The sequence below is a fragment of the Lytechinus variegatus genome, chromosome 14, assembly GCF_018143015.1.
Source record: "Lytechinus variegatus isolate NC3 chromosome 14, Lvar_3.0, whole genome shotgun sequence".
Lineage (NCBI taxonomy): Eukaryota > Metazoa > Echinodermata > Echinoidea > Temnopleuroida > Toxopneustidae > Lytechinus > Lytechinus variegatus.
In genome coordinates, this window is record NC_054753.1 from 10,331,529 (window position 1) to 10,351,338 (window position 19,810).

A 19,810-nucleotide genomic window follows, 5' to 3' on the forward strand; every position below is an offset into this window, starting at 1 on the left:
ATTTGGCATTTAAGTTTTTAATACCATCCAGGAGAAAGACAGGAGATGGAGGGCGGGGATGAGTACATGATTTGTAAGAGAACACAAAGAAGAATGTTCCTTTAACCCAGTGTAAGGTTGAGAAATTATAAGTTTGGAGGTAGAAAATAAAGTTCTAAGTCAGCAAACTCAATTATCAAACTGAAGGGAAAATAGTGAAACTAAGACGCAAATAAATAGAACTGTAACCGAAGAAGTCTGGTAGTGCACTGTTTAATATCTGGGCTGCTTTGCCTCAGCTAAAATCAAATCATTCTATAATTTACATAAATATTTAAATCAGAAATAACAACCAATCAAACTAAAGAAAATGGAAGGATCGAACTAAAATGTAAGAACCCAATTCATAAGATAAACCAATAAGGAAAGAGATGAGATGACAAAGATGTCTGGTGATTATGTAATAATGGAAGTAGAAACTAAGGAGTCAGGTGAGGGATGGAATGAGTGGAACACCTGAAGAGAGAATAGAGAAGGAATGAAGATGACAAAAGAGAATTAGGGAAAGGCATTCAGAGAAGAATGAATGAATGGCAACTGAATATCATTAAACTCAAATAACCTAAGTTCAGACTGCAAGGGCAGTGCTGAAAAGAAATGCAAATGAACTAAGTCTAGACAGAACAGAAATGTAAAACACCTGAAGAAAACACAAGTCAAAGGAAATAAACAAAATAGCAAAATGACAAAATAACCATCCTACATAAACTTTCTCCTTACAAAAAATTGTCCTCAATTTTTAAAATAAAAAGTAAAATGAATATCAGTTTCTGCAAAACCAGATTTTAACAGTTTTAACATTTAACATTATTTACATAAAATTCAAACAAAAATCACATAATAATAAAATTCAATATTTACAATACATAAATGCAAAGACCAGGAGAGAATTGAGGAAAAGGCATTCAGAGAAGAATGAATGAATGGCAACTGAATATCATTAAACTCAAATAACCTAAGTTCAGACTGCAAGGGCAGTGCTGAAAAGAAATGCAAATGAACTAAGTCTAGACAGAACAGAAATGTAAAACACCTGAAGAAAACACAAGTCAAAGGAAATAAACAAAATAGCAAAATGACAAAATAACCATCCTACACCAGTCTTACCATATATCTCACCCCTTGCATGTAACAGGTACATGTACCATCATATTTCTCTGACTCTTACAAGCGTACTTGCTATAAGATCTACCATGTCTACAGTTCTTGTTTAATGCATTATATTTCAATTTAGTAACTCATAAAATTTGCTTAAGAAACCAAAACTGATCTCAGTTTTATCAGTAATTTAGCATAAGCTTTAACTCTGCAAGTTCCAAAAGACTCACCTCTAAAAAAAATGAAAGAGCTATTCCTTATTCCTGCTCACCCTATAAAGGCTAGTCTCCGGCTCAGCCAGAAAGGGAGAAAGAGGTAGAGAGAGAGGGGGGGGGGGTGTTAAGTGTTCTGTTGACCATTATCCCATCAACCTACTTCCCGGCACCTAAGTCCTATCTCATCCCTATTCTGACTTCCATGAACACATTGCTGAGATCCAGATGAAAAAAAAATTGTTTTTGGTGTTTACTTATGCATTAAATTTCAATTTAATAATTCTTGAAATTTGTTCTAAAAACCTAAATTGATAATGCTTGTTTATTAATTTATCTCAACTTTGAAAGTTCCAAGGGACTCACATCTCAAAAACTGAAAGAAATTCGAAAGCTAATTTCTGCCCAGCCCAATTTCCATACCCTTTGGTTAGGTGGGTAGTACTCACTCATGCATGAATAGTTTTCCAACTTTGTTGTGTCATCTGATAATTGACTTTATTGGCTTTCCATTTATATAGATATTTTTCCCGAAAATGACATATTTTTGGTTTGGTATAGCCATTTCATATAAGTGTATATTTTTTTTTTTTAGACGTACTGTATAGGTTCTGTATACCACCCACTTAAAGAATCATACCACTTCGTGCTCACAATAATGCCGTCCATGTCCTCTCCTTATTTCACATTTGATTTTCATGAAATTTTCAATGTAACGCGTGAGTTTCTGTCACTTTTATTCAAAAGTATATAGGGATTGCAACATAATAATCATCGCGCTGCGGTGGTGGCTTGCTCTTTTTCATAGAGATGTATATTCTCTATGCTCTTTTTAAGTGCGTGGCATGCGTTCTACAGAAGTATGATCTGTTAATAATCTTTTTCTATTATGTCTTTGGTGGATGTCGATTTCGTTAGTGGAGGTGCGCCCTCTCTTGTCAATTTACCATATAATGAGAAATTAGTTTACCCCATCTCTATGGTTTACCCTGACAAAAGGTTTGTTGTAAAAATATACCCCCAAAAATTGATTTAAGGAAAATCCTTAAAAAGATTAAGAAAGTCATTAGAATTACAATCTTTCATCTGTGACCTAATATCCGAGCAGTTGCATTGTTTTCAGGGATTTTATAACGCATAAATTTCAAGTTTTAGATGGTTCATGCATGATGATTAACTTTTTCTTGTTTCATTAGCGGGTGGGAAATGGTTTGTCTAATGATGTTGATATACTGACGGTACAATTTTCATTTTCATGATATTTCAGCAAGTCATGTTGGAGATCTGTTTAGAGTGCTTGGTTAAGAAATTATCCTGTAGACATGCTATTCCATCTGAGTTGAAGTTGGTCATCCCCCAGTTTATCTTTCAAGCCAATAACTGGAGATTATGGCACGGCCTTCAGGGGCGGATCCAGCCTTCGGCAATAGGGGGGGCCCGGAATTTTTTCAGCCATATTTTCCCCGATCGGCCGCTCGAATATGATTTTTGCCGGGATTTTTTGTTTCTTTGAAGGGGTAGTCCTAATGGTCACTTTTTAGCTTTATTCTTATGAAACATAAATGTATAATACCATAACCCTTATTTATATAATGCGAGCGCGAAGCGCGAGCTAATTTTTTTGGAAATCTTATGTACTTTTTCCTAAAATTGTGAACATTCTGGGAAATGTTTGTTTTCCTGAAAAAAAAGATGTGTATGCAAGTTAATAATTACTACGAACGTAAAGAGTGAGCAGAAATTAAGTGATGGAAAAGGTACTGTTAAATACTTGCTTACAATTTTTGTATACGTTTTGAACTGTCGAAATTGTACCTGTTATGGACTGCTTGCATTTAGCCATGAAGACGTTACATATTTCAACATTCAAATATTGCGAGCGCGAAGCGCGAGCTGAAAATTTTTGACCTTTTTTACCTGAATAATGGAAATGCTAAGCACTTTTTGTAATCTTTTCATTTCATTTCATTTCGTTTATTTCCACAATAACAGCAAAGATAATTATTTTACAACAGAAATGTGAGTATAGAATAAATTAACAATTAGAAATATTGAAATAGTTCACAAAGGTCCAGTACACAGATATAATGTATAATTGAATTTTAGAAAGTTCAGTTTTAACTTAAATGCTAGCTGTATATTGTGGGGGAAACCTTGGAAAGCGGAGCTTGTAATTCAGGTTCCCCAAAATAATATTACAGTATCATTAATTAATGAAAATGGTATAAAAAGATACAAACTAGACGGGACGATACAAGACTACACTAAACGGGACAAGTACATCAGAACAACTCAAGCACAAACATGGGACAATGAACAGCCTCCTGCAGGAAAATCATAGTGTAACATTATAGTTATTTATCAGTGTAGTCTTAAGCTTATGTTTGAACGAAAATAAGCTTGGTGTCAGTTTTAAAGATTCATCTAGAGAATTCCAAAAATGGGGACCAGTATAAACAATAGTCTTCTGTTTGTAAAAAGTTCTGAGCTTCGGAAGATGGAAAGATGACGATAATCTGGTGGGGTAGCTGTGCAAAATCTCGTTTCTTAAAAACAGTAAACTTAAGGAAGTTGGCAGCTCTCCTTGGTTTAACTGAAACATAAAGCAGCCCAGGCGAAGAGAGTACAAATCCTGTATTTTTAAAACTTTATTGGAGAAGAACAATTGATCTGAGTGAGCTAATCTGTGTTTATGACAAATGATTCTCATTATTCTTTTCTGTGTAAGTAGTAGTCTATCCAACTGATTTCCAGAGGAACTGCCCCAAGCTAATATCCCATAATTTAAGTAAGAAAGAATAAGGGTATTATACAAATTTGATAAAAAGTTTGGAGGCAAAAAAGTTTTTAGTTTGTTTATGACGCCAACATTTCTAGATAAAAGTTTTGATAAATACGTAATGTGCGGCTTCCATGAAAATTTGTTATCTATATATAGACCAAGAAATTTCGTTGAATCGACAATATCGATTAAAATATTATTAAGAAAGACGTTCCTGGGTAGAGCTGTGATTGAATTACTAAAAAGCATGCACTGGGTCTTTGCAACATTTAAAGAAAGTTTGTTACAACAGATCCATTCATGAATACATCTGAGTTCAGTATTTACTATGTTTACAAGAGTATCAGGATTTTTATGTGAAAAGAAAACACTGGTGTCATCTGCATATAATATGAAAGACAAGGCCTTTGATGAATCCTGAAAATCGTTGATATATAGAATGAATAATAATGGCCCCAAAAGCGAACCCTGGGGTACTCCGCAAATCATGTCATTATAATCGGAATTAGAATTGTTTATGGAGACAAACTGTTTTCTTCCAGTAAGATAACTTCTGTACCACTCCAAGGCCTTCCCCCTAATTCCATAATGTGATAGTTTAGACAATAAGATTTCATGGTCAATGGTGTCAAAGGCCTTGGAGAGGTCCAGAAAGATACCAAGAGTGTGAAGGTGGTCGTCAACAGCAGTCGCTATATGATTAATGAAATATAAGATTGCATGTGTTGTTGAATGCTTTTGCCTAAAGCCAAATTGTGATTCTGATAAAAGACCAAAACTCCTCACAAATTTTATTGTACGATTGTATATAATTTTTTCTAAGACTTTGGAAATAGAAGATAAGAGAGATATAGGTCTATAATTACTTATATCGGACGGATCTCCCTTTTTGTAGATAGGAACTACCTTCGCAATTTTCATTCGGTCGGGAACTATACCATTAACAAGAGATAAATTCATGACGTGTTCTAAAGGAATAACAATTTCGTTAATGATATCTTTTAACAAGTCATTACTTATTTCATCATAGCCTGGACTTTTTTTACTTTTAAGTTCTTTTACTATCTTTATGATTTCATTAGCATCGGTTGGAATAAAAAATAGTGAATGTGGGTTTTGGTTCTTTAGAAAGCATTCAAAGGTTTTATCTGTGTGTGGTATTTCGTTGGCAAGATTTGGACCAATGCCTGAGAAATAATTATTAAAGTTCATAGCTATATCAAAATTATCATTAATAACTGAATTGTTGATCTTCACATGTTTTATAGTATTGCGATCTTTTTTCTTATTTAAGACATCATTGATTACTTTCCATGTATCTTTTATATTATTTGAACTCGCTGCAAATTTAGAACAATAAAATTTCTTTTTTTCAGATCTCAAAAGAGTTGTCAAGGTGTTTTTATATTTGACGTATTTTTCACGAGCAGCATCTGACGGGTTTGCACGATACTTGTAATAAAGGTTATTTTTTCTATTGATAGATCTTAAAAGTGATTTACTAACCCAGGGGTTTCGTGGTGTCCGTTTGTTGTTTGGTTTATATTTTACAAGAGGGATACATTCATTAAAAGAATCGAGAAGGATAGTCATGAAATTATCATATGATTCGTTAACATCGTTTGTAACTAATACTTCGTTCCATTTGAGTGAACTTAGCTTATCCTTGAGTTTGGCAATCTTTTCAGGGGTAATTTTCCTAACCATTTTTACATGAGAAGAGTACGAGTTGTTATCAAAGAGAGATGGTATCCTAGCGAAAATAAGAAAATGGTCAGAGATGTCAGACAGAATGACACCAGAATCAATTTCTCTCTCAACGTTTGAAAAAATATTGTCAATTAAAGTTCCTGAATGAGAAGAAATTCTAGTGGGTCTGGTAATCAACGGAATAAATGAAAATGATAATAAAGTGTTTAGAAAATCTTGAGAGAAATTATCCTCTCTGCATTTTAAGAGGTCAACATTAAAATCGCCCATCAAAAAGCAATGTTTATTTTGAAGCAAAGGATTAGAAAGCAGTTGTTGTAATTCATTTAGAAACGTATTATGATCGGAAGAAGGTGGACGATAAACTGTACCTATAACTACGTTTTTTCTTTTGGATAATGTTATTTCGATAAAAACCGTCTCCATCGTTTCATTCATCAGATTTAAGTCATGAAGTACAATGTAATGCAGGTGTATTGGAACGTACAGTGCTACTCCACCACCTCGCCTATTTACTCTATTATTAAATATAAGGTTATGCTGAGACAAGGAATGTATAGTGTGAGGAGCATCCGTAAACCAGGTTTCGGTCAGGCCAATAACAAAAGAATCTACTTTAGTATTATCTAATAATAAGCTCAGTTGTTCGAAATTTTTATTTGCACTGCGGATGTTAAGATGCAAAAGGTTCAAGTCATTCTTTCCAGCTGACTTTAAATTGTTGACAAATTGGTTCTGGGTGTAGTATTGAGATTTAACAAAGGATTTGTCATTGACATCAAAAGTATATTCAAATTCTTCTACGTTGTTGTTCATAGTGTCAGAAATATTTTGTTCATATTGTTCGTCAGAAATCGAAAAACTGCCAGCATTTTGCTGTAATTGAAAAAGAAGGTTCAAATCAAAGTCACTGACATCACTAAATGGAAAACTACTCATGCCAAGTAAAACAAGACTGAAAAATGAATATTTCCAGGTGAAGCAAGACTACATAATCAATTGAGGTTAAACAAATAAGGAGCACCAAAGAAACTTCAGGCAACAGCTGCAGAAGGCCACATAGAACGAATAAACAGAACATGAATTTGAACGGAAAATTTAAGCACATATAACTACAACGATAAGCATACGTGTAGATTTTCCTCTGTAGATGGCAGCTAAATCAGCTGTGGCTTTCAGCCTATGCCCTATACATGTATACAAAGATCAATATCATTTGCAATTAAATCTTGTAATAATCTTGACTGAATGAACTTAACAATTATGTTATACAGTACCATCACAGTGAGCATGATGAGAGAAAAAAAAAAAAAAATAGTGAGCACATTGTAGGTAAGCATTCCAATAAAAAATTCATCTTGAAAGGACTCTAAGTATATAAACTAAACTTTATTGATGCGAGCACGAAGTGCGAGCGGAAAAAAATTCTGGACACTTGTAAATCATGAAAAGGATAAGTTATTTATCCGCGAGCAGACACTTTTTGATATTGTGATCTGAAACTGCACAATGATTTAAATAGAGAACAATCTGCGTATCTGAATTAACGTGTGTTTTAGATTTCGACCTAGAATTTGGGTATTCTAAGTACCTTTCTTATCATGAAAATCAATAAAGCGAGCGCAAAGCGCGAACTAAAAATATATGATATTCCGATCTAAAGGGTAAATTTAAGCTCTGTATTGCAAACCCTTTGTGGGAAAATTGTGAATTGTGATGGATCACAGTTAAAAAAGAGCTGAAGTATTTTATTATTATTACTTTGAGTTTTTACATAGGACCGGGACATTATATAAGGGCATTATGTCATCATAAGAAAATGATGACTATCTTCCTATTTCTCTTTCTAAGCATGAGAGCGCGAAATCTGTTAATATTATTTCCTGAAAACTAGAAATTTAAAGCACTTTTGGAATTATGCATAAGATGCATGATATCTATCAATGCGAGCGGAAATTGCAAGCCGAAATTTTTGATAAACTGTCATCAAAGTAGTTTGATTTAGAATTAATATTGGGATATACATAACTCACTAATCAAAATGCTAGCGTGCATTTGACAAATCAAATTTTGCGAGCGCGCAGCGCAAGCAGAAAATGATAATATTCAGACCATGACACCGACATTTTACAGAGCACTTTTTTAAAATCAATTTGTAAATCAAACAAATAATGAAAGTTCAATTTCCCAGCTGAAATATGTTTTGTATATTGACTTCAAAGTTTGATATTTCAAGCTCCATATTGAGCAAGATGTGCAAATCCCCTAAAAGACAATAAGAGCGCGAAGCGCGAGCGAAAATTTTATATCCTAACAAATAGATTTTTCAAAAAATTATTTTCAAAGTCTTCACCTCATGTTATTTTATTCAATCATGTTCCTCCTCTTATGTTTGCCTTTCTTCTTTTCTCTCTTTTCCCTTCCTTTTTCCTTTCTTTTCCCTTTTTTTTTTTTTTTTTTTTGCTCCGCCAATAGGGGGGGGGGGGCCCGGGCCCCTCGGCCCCCCCCCCCTGGATCCGCCTATGGCCTTCACAGTCACCTAGACCACAAAGTCAGGGAGGAAAGTTTGTTTCAAATGACTTAATTTGAATAAAGAATGTTTCACAAGCAGAAAAAACGAGAAAAAGTATATTTCATAAGGAGAAAAAAGTATATTTCATATGCATTTAAAAAAATACCAAAGAAAGAGTGAGAGGGTCATACCATCATCAGTCCCCTCGTTTGCATATCGCTTTATAGGATGTGCATGTAACTGTTCTGGAGAATTAAGGGAAACTGAAACATAACTTTTTTATCCTTGTTGGATTTTCTCTCTTCATTCCAATCAACTTTCCACAAGAAGTTCTTTTTTTTGTAATGTTAAATTTTCAAAAATGATTAAGTTTCATTGAATTTCTTTCCGTTTCACACTTAATTAACAAAACTTGTGACATGTTGAGTAGGCTATCAAGAGTACCAATTGTCATATGTGACAAGAATAATGAAACCAAGAAAATGAAGACAATTTCCCTATAAAGGCGACAAGGTGGTGTCGATCCCTTCCATTCTCCCCAACCCCCCCCCCCCCCCTAAAAAAGGCTCAGATCGGAGTAACGCCCATGACTAAAACAGAAAATTTCCTCATGCTGTGTGTTATTTTTTACCCTTGCGCGGGCCCTTGCGCCCACGGAACTCAGTGCTCCCCCCCCCCCCCCCCCCCCCCCCCCCCTCTTCTCCCTCTCCCCATCCCAACGAGCTAGCTAGCTCAGTTCTGGAATCGCGCGCATGCGCCCTTTCAAATGAATACGGTGCACTATTTTATACATTTAAAGAAAGCAATTTATGACAAAGCCAACGAAGATTAAAGACAACAAATATTATATGATTCTCAATTTATATATTATAACTCTTAAAATTCATATTTTAAAGTAATTAAAACCACTTTTAGATTGAAATATTATTCATCAGCGTGAACGAGTACAACATGTCAGCGTTCTGTAGGTGTGAAACGTTCCTCGTGATATCATTGGATTGAAGACAAATTATTGTGTTAAGCTCTGTTTTTTTAGTGGTTAAAATTGTATACGAAGGTGCTCTGTTTATTACTGAACAAAGTGACATTACATTGAATAAGTGAAATGGCAGATTACATCCAAGTAACAGAAGATGAAAATGACCCTGACGCCACGATAGAACTCCCAGCAGAACTGCCGAGCCCCGAAGGCGCGTCCATCTTATTGTCGACGATCGTCGCCCAGTTCCCGGGGGCGACTGGATTGAAGTACCGCAATCCCGAATCAGGAACAATGCGAGGGCTCCGAGTAGTCGAAGGCCGGGTTATGGCGCCAGATGGAGTTTGGCAAAATCATCTCTATGTTGTCACATTCCCGAAAGGTGAATTGCAATAATGACATTAGTGCTGTGCTAAACGTGTTATTTTTGGAGTTTTTAAATTATTTGAATCAAATAAACTTTTTGTTGAGGTGGACTTGTCCTTCAAGTTTTAATTAGGCCCCCCTATGGCTTTTTTCACAAAAATTTTCAGTTGATAATGTTCCTTATACACAGTCATGACAGTAGAGGTGTGAGGCGCACGACCAATACAGGCATGACAGGAGACTCCAATAGGGGAGACAATCTTAGTCTTGAGGACGCAATGATGATGATTTTTTTAAATATGTTATATATTTCGTCATCATTGACGTCTTGACACTCTCTCCATAGTGCCTTCAGCGAACGACCAAAACAAAGATGGATTCCCCCAAAAAATCCATCCTTTTAAACCGAATTAAAGAGCATTCATTTAATTTCATTAATTCTTACACCTTCCTACGCCTAATGCGTAGGAAGGTTTTAAATATTATAGTGAGTGATTGTATTACCGACCGGCCTTGTATTACCGAACGCGCGCATCATATGCGTCAGAAAATAATCAAATACGCTCAAACCTTTGCAACTTCCTTCCAAAGGGAACTTAAATAGAAAAATGATGAAAAATTATCAAAAACACAATTTCGAAGTCTTTATATCCTCAAAACAATAAAATATGGTCAAAATAGCTCATCAGTGACTTTGTTGTTTTCCCAACTTTTCCCATAGAAAACACACGTTCGGTAATACGATACCTTTTCAAGTGACCAAAATATTTCACTTGCGAAGAGGGGTCCGATTGGAAGCTGATGTCGTAAAAATGAAAAACAATTTCGGCAAAATATCTGCATGTTTATATTTTGTAGGTATTTGTGTATTTATGGTGAAAGTTTGGTGAATTTTATTGGAATAATGTGTTTGATATGATCAAATTCATGAAAAGTGTTCGGTAATACGATCCACTACCATACTATTTAAAAATGTAAAAAAATGAAGATTTCTTACCTAACTGATGCCGCGTAGACCCCTCGTTCCACATGTAAACAACGGAAATACAATAGCGTCGACCCTTGAACCGCTTATGTATGACGTACTTCCGGAAAGCAATGCCGTCTTAACGAACAATTTAGAGATAAAAAATCTTATTTAACAAATATTAAAATTTATTTTGTGATCATAAATAATTTATATATATTGATATGAATTATTTATGATCACAAAATAAATTTTAATATTTGTTAAATAAGATTTTTTATCTCTAAATTGTTCGTTAAGACGGCATTGCTTTCCGGAAGTACGTCATACATAAGCGGTTCAAGGGTCGACGCTATTGTATTTCCGTTGTTTACATGTGGAACGAGGGGTCTACGCGGCATCAGTTAGGTAAGAAATCTTCATTTTTTTACATTTTTAAATAGTAATATTTAAAACCTTCCTACGCATTAGGCGTAGGAAGGTGTAAGAATTAATAAAATTAAATGAATGCTCTTTAATTCGGTTTAAAAGGATGGATTTTTTGGGGGAATCCATCTTTGTTTTGGTCGTTCGCTGAAGGCACTATGGAGAGAGTGTCAAGACGTCAATGATGAAGAAATATATAACATATTTAAAAAAATCATCATCATTGCGTCCTCAAGACTAGACAATCTCCCACATTGGAGACTTGCTTTGCAAAAGGACAAAAGAAACAACAACAAAAGCATGATTTTTTCCACCCAAAATTTTGTCTCACTGAGGTCAGAAGCCCATATCCCATTTCATTTGTTTTGTGTGATTGACAAAAAAAATCCTTATCCAAACAAAAGTAGACGGTGAATTTTTAAAGACAAGTAGACTGTGAAAAGGGGTCATTTTGATTGAGGAATCTGCTTATCACATTTATATTTGCTGCCAAGGTAATTCCTTTGCAGCAAATGTAAACAAAGGAAATTGGTCTCCAAAACTGGAGACTGTCTCTGAAATTGGATACCCAAATTCTTCACAAAAGTCTCTGATATTGGAGATAATCTCCCACATTGGAGACAGTCTCCAATATTGGCCGTGCGCCTCTACTGATACATTTAAATGGGCCCAAAATGTCATAAAAATTAAAAATATATGATTTTCTTGGAAAAAATGTCAGCCAGTCATTTTGAGAATGAACAAAAAAATGGTGGCCCATGTCTGCACACCAATTCACTTTACACACAATGAAGGGAAAGGCTGCACTTTGAGGCAGTCACATGAAATGCCCAAAATTCATTATTTTCCACCATTTTGACTCAGATTTTCTAATGAATGTCTTTCTACACATGTTGATCTTGCATGAGTAAAGTTATCTTTCATGAGATACATGCTTGACAAGACAAAGTCAATGAGCACAACACATGTTGGGGTAGCCAGGAGGCTTCTAATCAAAAACTTAGAAAAATATCATGAGAAGACAGAAGAAACTTGCCCGATGTTGACGCCGCTATCTTGTTTCCTATTGTTTTTCGCCACGTTACAGACGCGTGCGTCGGGTAATGTTGGCGATGTTAGATATAAATGAGTGGACTGATTATGTCACCCACTCACTATTTCTTTTGTATATTACCTGAAATATGTAATTTTCTCGTTGTCATGAGAAACAAAATTTATTCCTCCCTGAACATGAGTAAATCTCATTGTCTTAACATTCTTGGCTCAGTCAAGTTCATTATTGTGAAATCGGTAAAAATTGAAATATTGCAAAATTGAAACAATAAAACACAAAAGAAATGGTGAGTGAGAGACATCAACTCTCATTTTTTCATATCACTGAGATATGCATAGAAGTGTTTTGTGGAAAATAAGCGAAACTTTTAAATGTCAATTTTCTCACTTTACATCCGTTTTTGATTAAATTTTCAGCGTTACATATATATATTGATTCAAATAAGGATTTTCCTGGGGTGGGCTTAAACTTTAAGTTAGATTGTTAGGTGCGTAGATATGGGGCCCCCTTCATGCTTTGTCTTTGACGAGCTGTAGATTGAGACAAGTGGTAGGGACAAGTCTAATGATTATAGCTACAATTTTGAAAGATAGTACCATACACTTGTTTTAACATTTTGTTTTTTATCCATCCTTTTTGTTGGATTTTGTTCAAACTTTCATCAATCTGCTTCTCAGATTTCTTTGGGGGAAAAACATTCTTATTGGGTTCTATTCCCTTTAACATGTTTCTGTTGCATTTATTGCAATATTAAACTTTCTGATTTTCCATCCTACAGAAAACAAGAGGAAGGGAGATGACACGCGAGAACTTCCTGTGGGAAAAACAAGAAAAACAGACGACAGGAGAACGTCGGATCTGATTGTACTAGGTCTAGACTTCAGCACAACGGTAGAAGGCATGAAGGATTACTTTTCACAATATGGAGAATTGGTGATGACACAGGTAAACGAATTAGCAAAGGGTTCTTTGATTAGCTTTTAGTTTTAACAAGGGGCTGTATTGCTGTTAGTTGACTTTTTACCCCCATTATGTACATGAAGCAATCAGAAATCAGAAATGTCTTGGTTTATCATGTTGACATAATGTTAGATTGGGTTTTTTTGTGTGTGTGTGTGTCCATCACCACAATTACAAATTAATGTTAAATATTTGGCCAGATATTGTCACATTTCACAGCCTTCTTATCTGCAGCCATCCCTCTTTTACTCTACATGAACCTGAACATTGGTCATTTAGGTTTTGGCATAGTCTGGGACTGGGTTTGATGTGGCTTAAGCACAAGATGACTTTTGACAGACAGTTTCTACATGAACAATCACGGCTTTCCATGGGTAAGGTTGTTTTCATTAAATAACACCTTCTAGATTTTAATGATACATGCTTTCGAATTCCCCACAGCTGAAGAAAGACCCCAAAGGCAAATCAAAGGGATTTGGCTTCATCAGATATCGAGATGTGGAATCACAGAATGCCGTGAACAACAAGAGGCATAAGATTGATGACAGGTGGTGTGAAGTCAAATATCCAGATTCACAGGTAAAGCTTTGCCCTAACCCCCTCCCCTAATTCACTTCATTTTGTGGGTCATTCTGAGGGTGTTTCACAAAGATTCACAAGAATTTAAATGGGTCTTACTAGAGCTGAGTCAAAATTTTTAGATGCCATCAAATATTAAAACTGTTCAATGCATAAAAAAATTCAAATTTTGACAACTGTTTGACAGTATAGGGGAGAAATTAACCTTCCCCCAAAACGCTTGCATTTGACATTTTTACATCCATAAGAGGCACATTTGTTTTCCATATTTCCTTGAAGTTATGTTTATTTTGTTATGATCTGTTGACAAACGGAATAATATTTGGTTCTCTCTTGACTCTGATAGATCATTTTCAGTTGGAGTCACACTTGATCTTCCTTCATAAAAGTCTACATGTAGGCACGCAATTTGTACAAAATATGTTTATTGCTAGTTCTTTCATTTTTGAGGTTTGAATGAATGTACATGTAGTGTATAGTCTTAGAGTTGATTCCATTCATACGCATACAAATTATGTGATCATGTGGTGTTTGATAAGAGCTTATTACTGGCCCTTTTTTTTGCCACGGATGAGTCTGTTGAGTAAATTAAAAAATGATGTTATGTTGTAGCACAGTAGCTGTGTTTACACGTTTCATTTCACAAATCCATTCTCTCCATCTTGTTTCCATAGCAACCAGAGAAGAGGAAACTCTTTGTTGGGCGATTATCACCCGATATAAAGGAAGATGATCTCTACCAGTACTTTGCCAAGATCGGAACTGTCACAGATGTATTCATCCCCAAGGAATTCAGGGGATTTGCATTTGTTACGTTAGAGAGCGCACAGATTGCGCAGGGTCTCATTGGCCAGGACCACATTATCAATGTAAGTCATGGGGACCGTTTCATAAATACAGGTAATTGCGCCTGAGTTGAATCTACTTGGATTGAAAAGTCACTCCGAAATCTGTTCAACTTAGGAGAAATCAACTTAGAATGCGTGAACAAAACATGTTTCGTATGATCAAGTCTTAAAATTGCCTTGACAGTGATGAATATTCAGTTTGTGAAAGGTCAGCTTATGCAAGTTCGCCTCTAGTTTTGTTGGACTTCTGTTGCACCTCAATTTCTTGTTGCATGCATTAAACAACACATCACTGCATTTGTCACATGATGCATATGAAATTTGGCTTTTATTTTGCTAAATTATATTAATTTATTGGTTAAATTGTCAGAGATAATTGTATGTCTCGCTTTATGGGAGGGGGGGGGAGTCTCCAGTCTTTTTGCTTTTCAAGATATGTTGATAATGTAATAATAAGTATATTTTGTTTACAGGGAAACAGCGTGTTGATCAACTATGCAGACCCCAAGAACAAACAAGGCCAGAATCCCCACCAACAAGGAGGAAGGCCTCCCTTTGGGAACAGAGATGGTGGAGGTATGTAGCACAATTGTGTGTTATGGTTTAGTGGAGAGCGTTGCCACATGAACAGGGGGTTGTGGGTTGGATTTTTGACAGATTTAGACGAATCCTATTGTATGATTCTTACTATGTGGAAAATAATTTGTAATATTAAAGGGATGGTCCGGGCTGGAAAATATTTATATCTCGATAAATAAAGTAAAATTCACAGAACAAAATGCTGAAAATTTGATAAAAATCAGCTAACAAAGTTATTGAAGTTTAAAGATTTGCATTATTCCGGTGAAACAGTTCTAGGCATGTCTTCATGAATATTCATTAGGTGGGCTGATGATATCATGTCCCCACTTGTTCTTTTGTATTTTATTATATGAAATTAGGTTTATTCAAAATTTTTCTACCAAGAACTAAAACAATTGGATTGACAACTGATTAAGTGCATTAGTTATTTATTGCCGCATCTTATTTCATCATAATGGAGACACACCATTTACACATGTATGAAAATATGAAACATTTATGATTTCATGTAATAACATAAGAAAAAGGAAAGTGGGGATATGTCATTATCAGCCCACCTAATGAATATTCGTGACGATGTGCATATAACTGTTTTTACGAAATAATGATAAAGTTTAAAATTCAATAACTTTGTTATTTGTTATACGATTTTGATGAAATTTTTAGCATTTTGGTCCGTGAATTTTACTATGTTTATTTAGATAGGAATATTTTCAGCCTGGACGATCCCTTTAAACCATAACACCCCAATAGGCCAATATACCATCTTGTATAAATATTTGTCTAACTGCGTTTGCATGTTTGCTGTGTGACCCTTTCCTTTGGACGGCTTTGAGCCCTGACAAGTTTAATTCAGGTCATAGGGAAATTGTCTTCATTTTCTTGGCTTCATACATCTTATCACATAATGTACATGTGCTTAGAAACAATTAAATATGGCATGGTTAATCAGTGATGAAAATCAAACTAACATTATACTTTGAAATCATCTCCACCTGCATCAGTTCTGTGCCCTTTGTCGATTTGACAGTATTGATGATATCTGACAAATGCATGTTTGTTTTATTTAAAAGGATTCACTATTGAAAGAACCTCAAATGGCATACTAAGAAACCTGTATAACAACTTTGCTTTGTGTTGAAATGACAGTATTCAGTGTATTCTTATGAATACTTGCATGTTTTATTTAAAAAAAATTACTCCTGTTGAAGGCAAATCAAGTGGCATGATACTGAGAAACCTGTATTGAGAACTGTTTTTTGTGTGTGTGTTGATAAGACAGTATTGAGGATATCTTAATGAATACATGTGTGTTTTATTTAGAATGTTTTATTCATAAAGGAGAATTTAATAACATGATACTGAGAAAACCTGTAGTAGAATTGTTTTGTGTTGATAAAACAGTATTGAAGGTGTTTATTGACATGTGTGTTTTATCTGACAGGTTTCTCTCATGGAGGACGAGGAGGTTACCAGAATGACTACTTCAGGAACAAGCAAGGTGGTGGTGGTGGTAATGATGGTAGTGGTAGCGGGAGTTATGGGGGTGGGGGTTACAACAACATGAATTCCTCAGGTCAGGGTCAGATGATCCCCAACAACCCCCAGGGCGGGGGAGGTGGCATGGGGAATCCCGCCGCAGCCGCCATGGGGATGTTGAACCCACAAGGTAACATGAACCAAAACCAGCTCAACCAGGCCGTGCTGGCGGCGGCCCTGAACCAGGCCGGGTTGGGGATGGTCGGGAGTCTCTTGATGGGGGGCGGGGCGGGAATGAACGCCCTGCAGGCGCAGGCAAGCATGGCCCAGACGGCGCAGGCGCAGGGAAACCAGGCGACCACACCCCAGACTCAGAATAACCCCGCTATAACCGCTGAATCGACAGCGTACCAGGCCCAACAGCAGGCTGCTGCGATGGGATGGGGTGCAGGGAACCCAGCCCAAGGGGCTGGTGATGGTACAGGGGGCCAGTTCTACGGGGCAGGCAATAAGCAGGCGTCGGGCTGGTAGATGTACTACTTTAATCATTAATTGCTTTTAATCTGAAAATGATACCCTGATTATTTATTTTCCAGCTATATTTAGGCATTTTGTATTAATCTTTGAAAACAAAGCACATAGTGATTTACAGGCCCACATGATCAATTCTAATTGGATAGCCTTTCTTCATGGTTCTTTATTTGATAAATAAATGCAAAATTTCTATGACAAATTTGCTTTCAGCCAAATCACAGGATTTTTGATAAAATAACATAATTTTTGCTAACGTCTAATTTGTCGTCGGTCAATCTCCATTTACTGAGATACATATTCTAGATCAGTAAAGATGAAAATCTACAGTTGTTTCCCCTATTTGTAATCTGTTTAATCCTATCTTTCAAAATGAAGAGATTTGTTGCATCTTTTGCAGTAAGCCAGTGAAGATGGTCATCTATCATTCTCAGTTCAATCAGGCGTTTGTCAGTAAAGCAATGATGCCAATAACTTTTTTTATAAATTGAACACCGGCACTTACACACACAGCTATTCAAGTCATGAAGTAATAAATGTTAAGAGTTCTGCGCTCAGGTAAGTACCATGGTTACAGTTCCTTAGAATATCCCTTTCAGGACAAAAGTTAGAAAATTCTTATGGTTTTTCATTATTACTTGAATAAGAGCCATACAAAGAATTGAAACAAGATATCTAAAATTTGAAGAATGTAATATGTTTTGAATAATGTGGCGGTAAAAAAAAGGCAATTTTTTGTAGAATATGAGATCGAGCTACTCTTGTTCTCAAAGGGATATGTAAATTAATGATAGAAATAAACCTGCTTTCATTGTGTAAAATATTAATTGTTCAGTATTGAAAGTACACAGGTATATTTTTCTAATAAAATTCATTTGAAATGAAAAGGAACAAAGTAGCCAGAATGTTGACTAATTTTAGACTCCAAAGACTGATGCTGATGGATCCGATGTGTATGGAGTGCAGAACTATTTGATTTGGGTTTTAGATTTCACTGAAATAGTGTGTGTACTTGCTTTGATATATCTATTTGTATTCATATCATTTTTTCTTTGCGGAATGATTCTGGTGATTTAAGATGCCCCCAAACGTTAAGCTTGTATGAATCATGGGGTGAGGCCATATGATTGAGATAACATGTTAAGATAGACAATGCACAATATCTTGTAAGAACTTCAGGCATGTATGCATTTATGTATCATTTTGATTGAACCGATCTGTTATGTAGTGACATCGTTGCAGTTTTACTGTGTGAACCATTGGTTGCATATGCTTAGAATGAAATGCTTGAATCACCTGTACCTTTATGGTACCTTGTGTACCGGTGTGGTACCTGTACCTGCGTGGTGCCTGTTACTGTATGGTACCTTTACCTTTATGGTATGTTAAAAACACCTTGTGCAGGTGAAGTTTTGCTGTGTGAACCATTATGCTTAGAATGATGTATTCGAAGGTCCCGCACCTTGTACGTAAAACAAGACTTGTATCGGAGTCTGTGACGTGTGTACTGTTTCCTATGCTGTAACTATTCACACTGATCCTGTCAGCAGTAATGTGAAGTACTAAGTAGCATTCTTTGACACACTTGAAATGAACAGAACATCAGGTTCGTTAAATCTTTTAGGTGATTGAAGAGTGTTATAATGAGCCAAAGATTGCTAGTGAGTACCGGATGTGCTACGAATGTTCAATCTCTGATAACTAGTGATGTGTCTTCACTCTCCAGAAGGCTTGGCAAAAACTGACAAATGCATAAATGTGCTGCTCATTATGATCGTGATATATGGAGTTGTAAAGAATGTACTGTACAGATGATTGTAAATTGTGGTCCATTCTTTTATTACCTCTGTAATCTGAGCAGTGAAAGTGTATGAAAATTGATATTCTGATTCATGAATGTAAATGACCTACATATATTATGATTGTTGTGACCTAAAGAAGCGAGCATTTCTGATGTGTTGATTGATAATTCAATTGTAATTTATATTTTATGACATGTTGGTGTTGGTCTGCCAAAAGGAATATGACAGATTCGATGTCATCGAATTTGAAGACAAATGATTGACCATGTATAGATCTATTAATGTATGTTATGAACCTCTGATTGAGCCACTACTGTATAGGTTTGATAATTGATTATTTGGGGTGTCATGTTCATCTGTGGATGAGGTGTGACGCTCATTTCTCAGCAAAATGTATCTTCCATCCAGTATGTGTTTATTGAAATAATGTTGAACTTTGGAGAGCTGAATGACACTTGAACCATGCCTGATGACAAAAAATGGGTTTGGATTTGTGTTTAGAGCTTTCGATTTGTACTTTTCTGTCTGGATTGTGATATCATTTCGAAGGACATCTGTATGGATTTAATATCAGATTATGTGAACATTATGGTAATGCAGTTGACAGAATGATGTTTTTATTGATAAATGAAAAATGTGGCTATGATGTTGCTGGAATGTTGGGGAAAAAAGGGTCTGTATTTTAAAATAGAAATGGTCATGTTTAGATTGTGCTGGTTGTCTTGGGGGTAAATATCTTGCAGATTTGGTGAAAACTGCTGGTGATCTTTTCGGCCTATAATTTAAGTGGAGGCTGCAAGATATATCTTTGCCTTTTCACACTACATAAGCAAAGTCTGATGCGGAAGACCAGCCGCCACCTACTCACCACCTTCTTGCTTCAG

General features: G+C 35.7%; 1 protein-coding gene across 1 annotated transcript; it reads left to right on the top strand.

Annotated features, from left to right (window-relative positions):
* Positions 1 to 9,281: 9,281 nt before the first annotated feature.
* LOC121427248 (TAR DNA-binding protein 43-like) lies at positions 9,282 to 19,585 on the top strand. The gene is made up of 6 exons (XM_041623568.1): positions 9,282 to 9,714; positions 12,924 to 13,090; positions 13,547 to 13,684; positions 14,359 to 14,553; positions 15,006 to 15,108; positions 16,559 to 19,585. Exons 1-6 carry the CDS (start codon positions 9,459 to 9,461, stop codon positions 17,122 to 17,124), a joined length of 1,425 nt encoding a protein of 474 aa, XP_041479502.1. The 5' UTR covers positions 9,282 to 9,458; the 3' UTR covers positions 17,125 to 19,585.
* The last annotated feature ends 225 nt before the right edge of the window (positions 19,586 to 19,810 follow it).

Bases quoted from the DNA above. Each gene is read 5' to 3' on its own strand.
- LOC121427248 (XM_041623568.1), top strand. From the start codon at position 9,459: ATGGCAGATTACATCCAAGTAACAGAAGATGAAAATGACCCTGACGCC. The intron at 13,091-13,546 runs GTAAACGAATTA...AATTCCCCACAG, and splicing joins GAGAATTGGTGATGACACAG to CTGAAGAAAGACCCCAAAGG. The intron at 13,685-14,358 runs GTAAAGCTTTGC...TTGTTTCCATAG, and splicing joins TCAAATATCCAGATTCACAG to CAACCAGAGAAGAGGAAACT.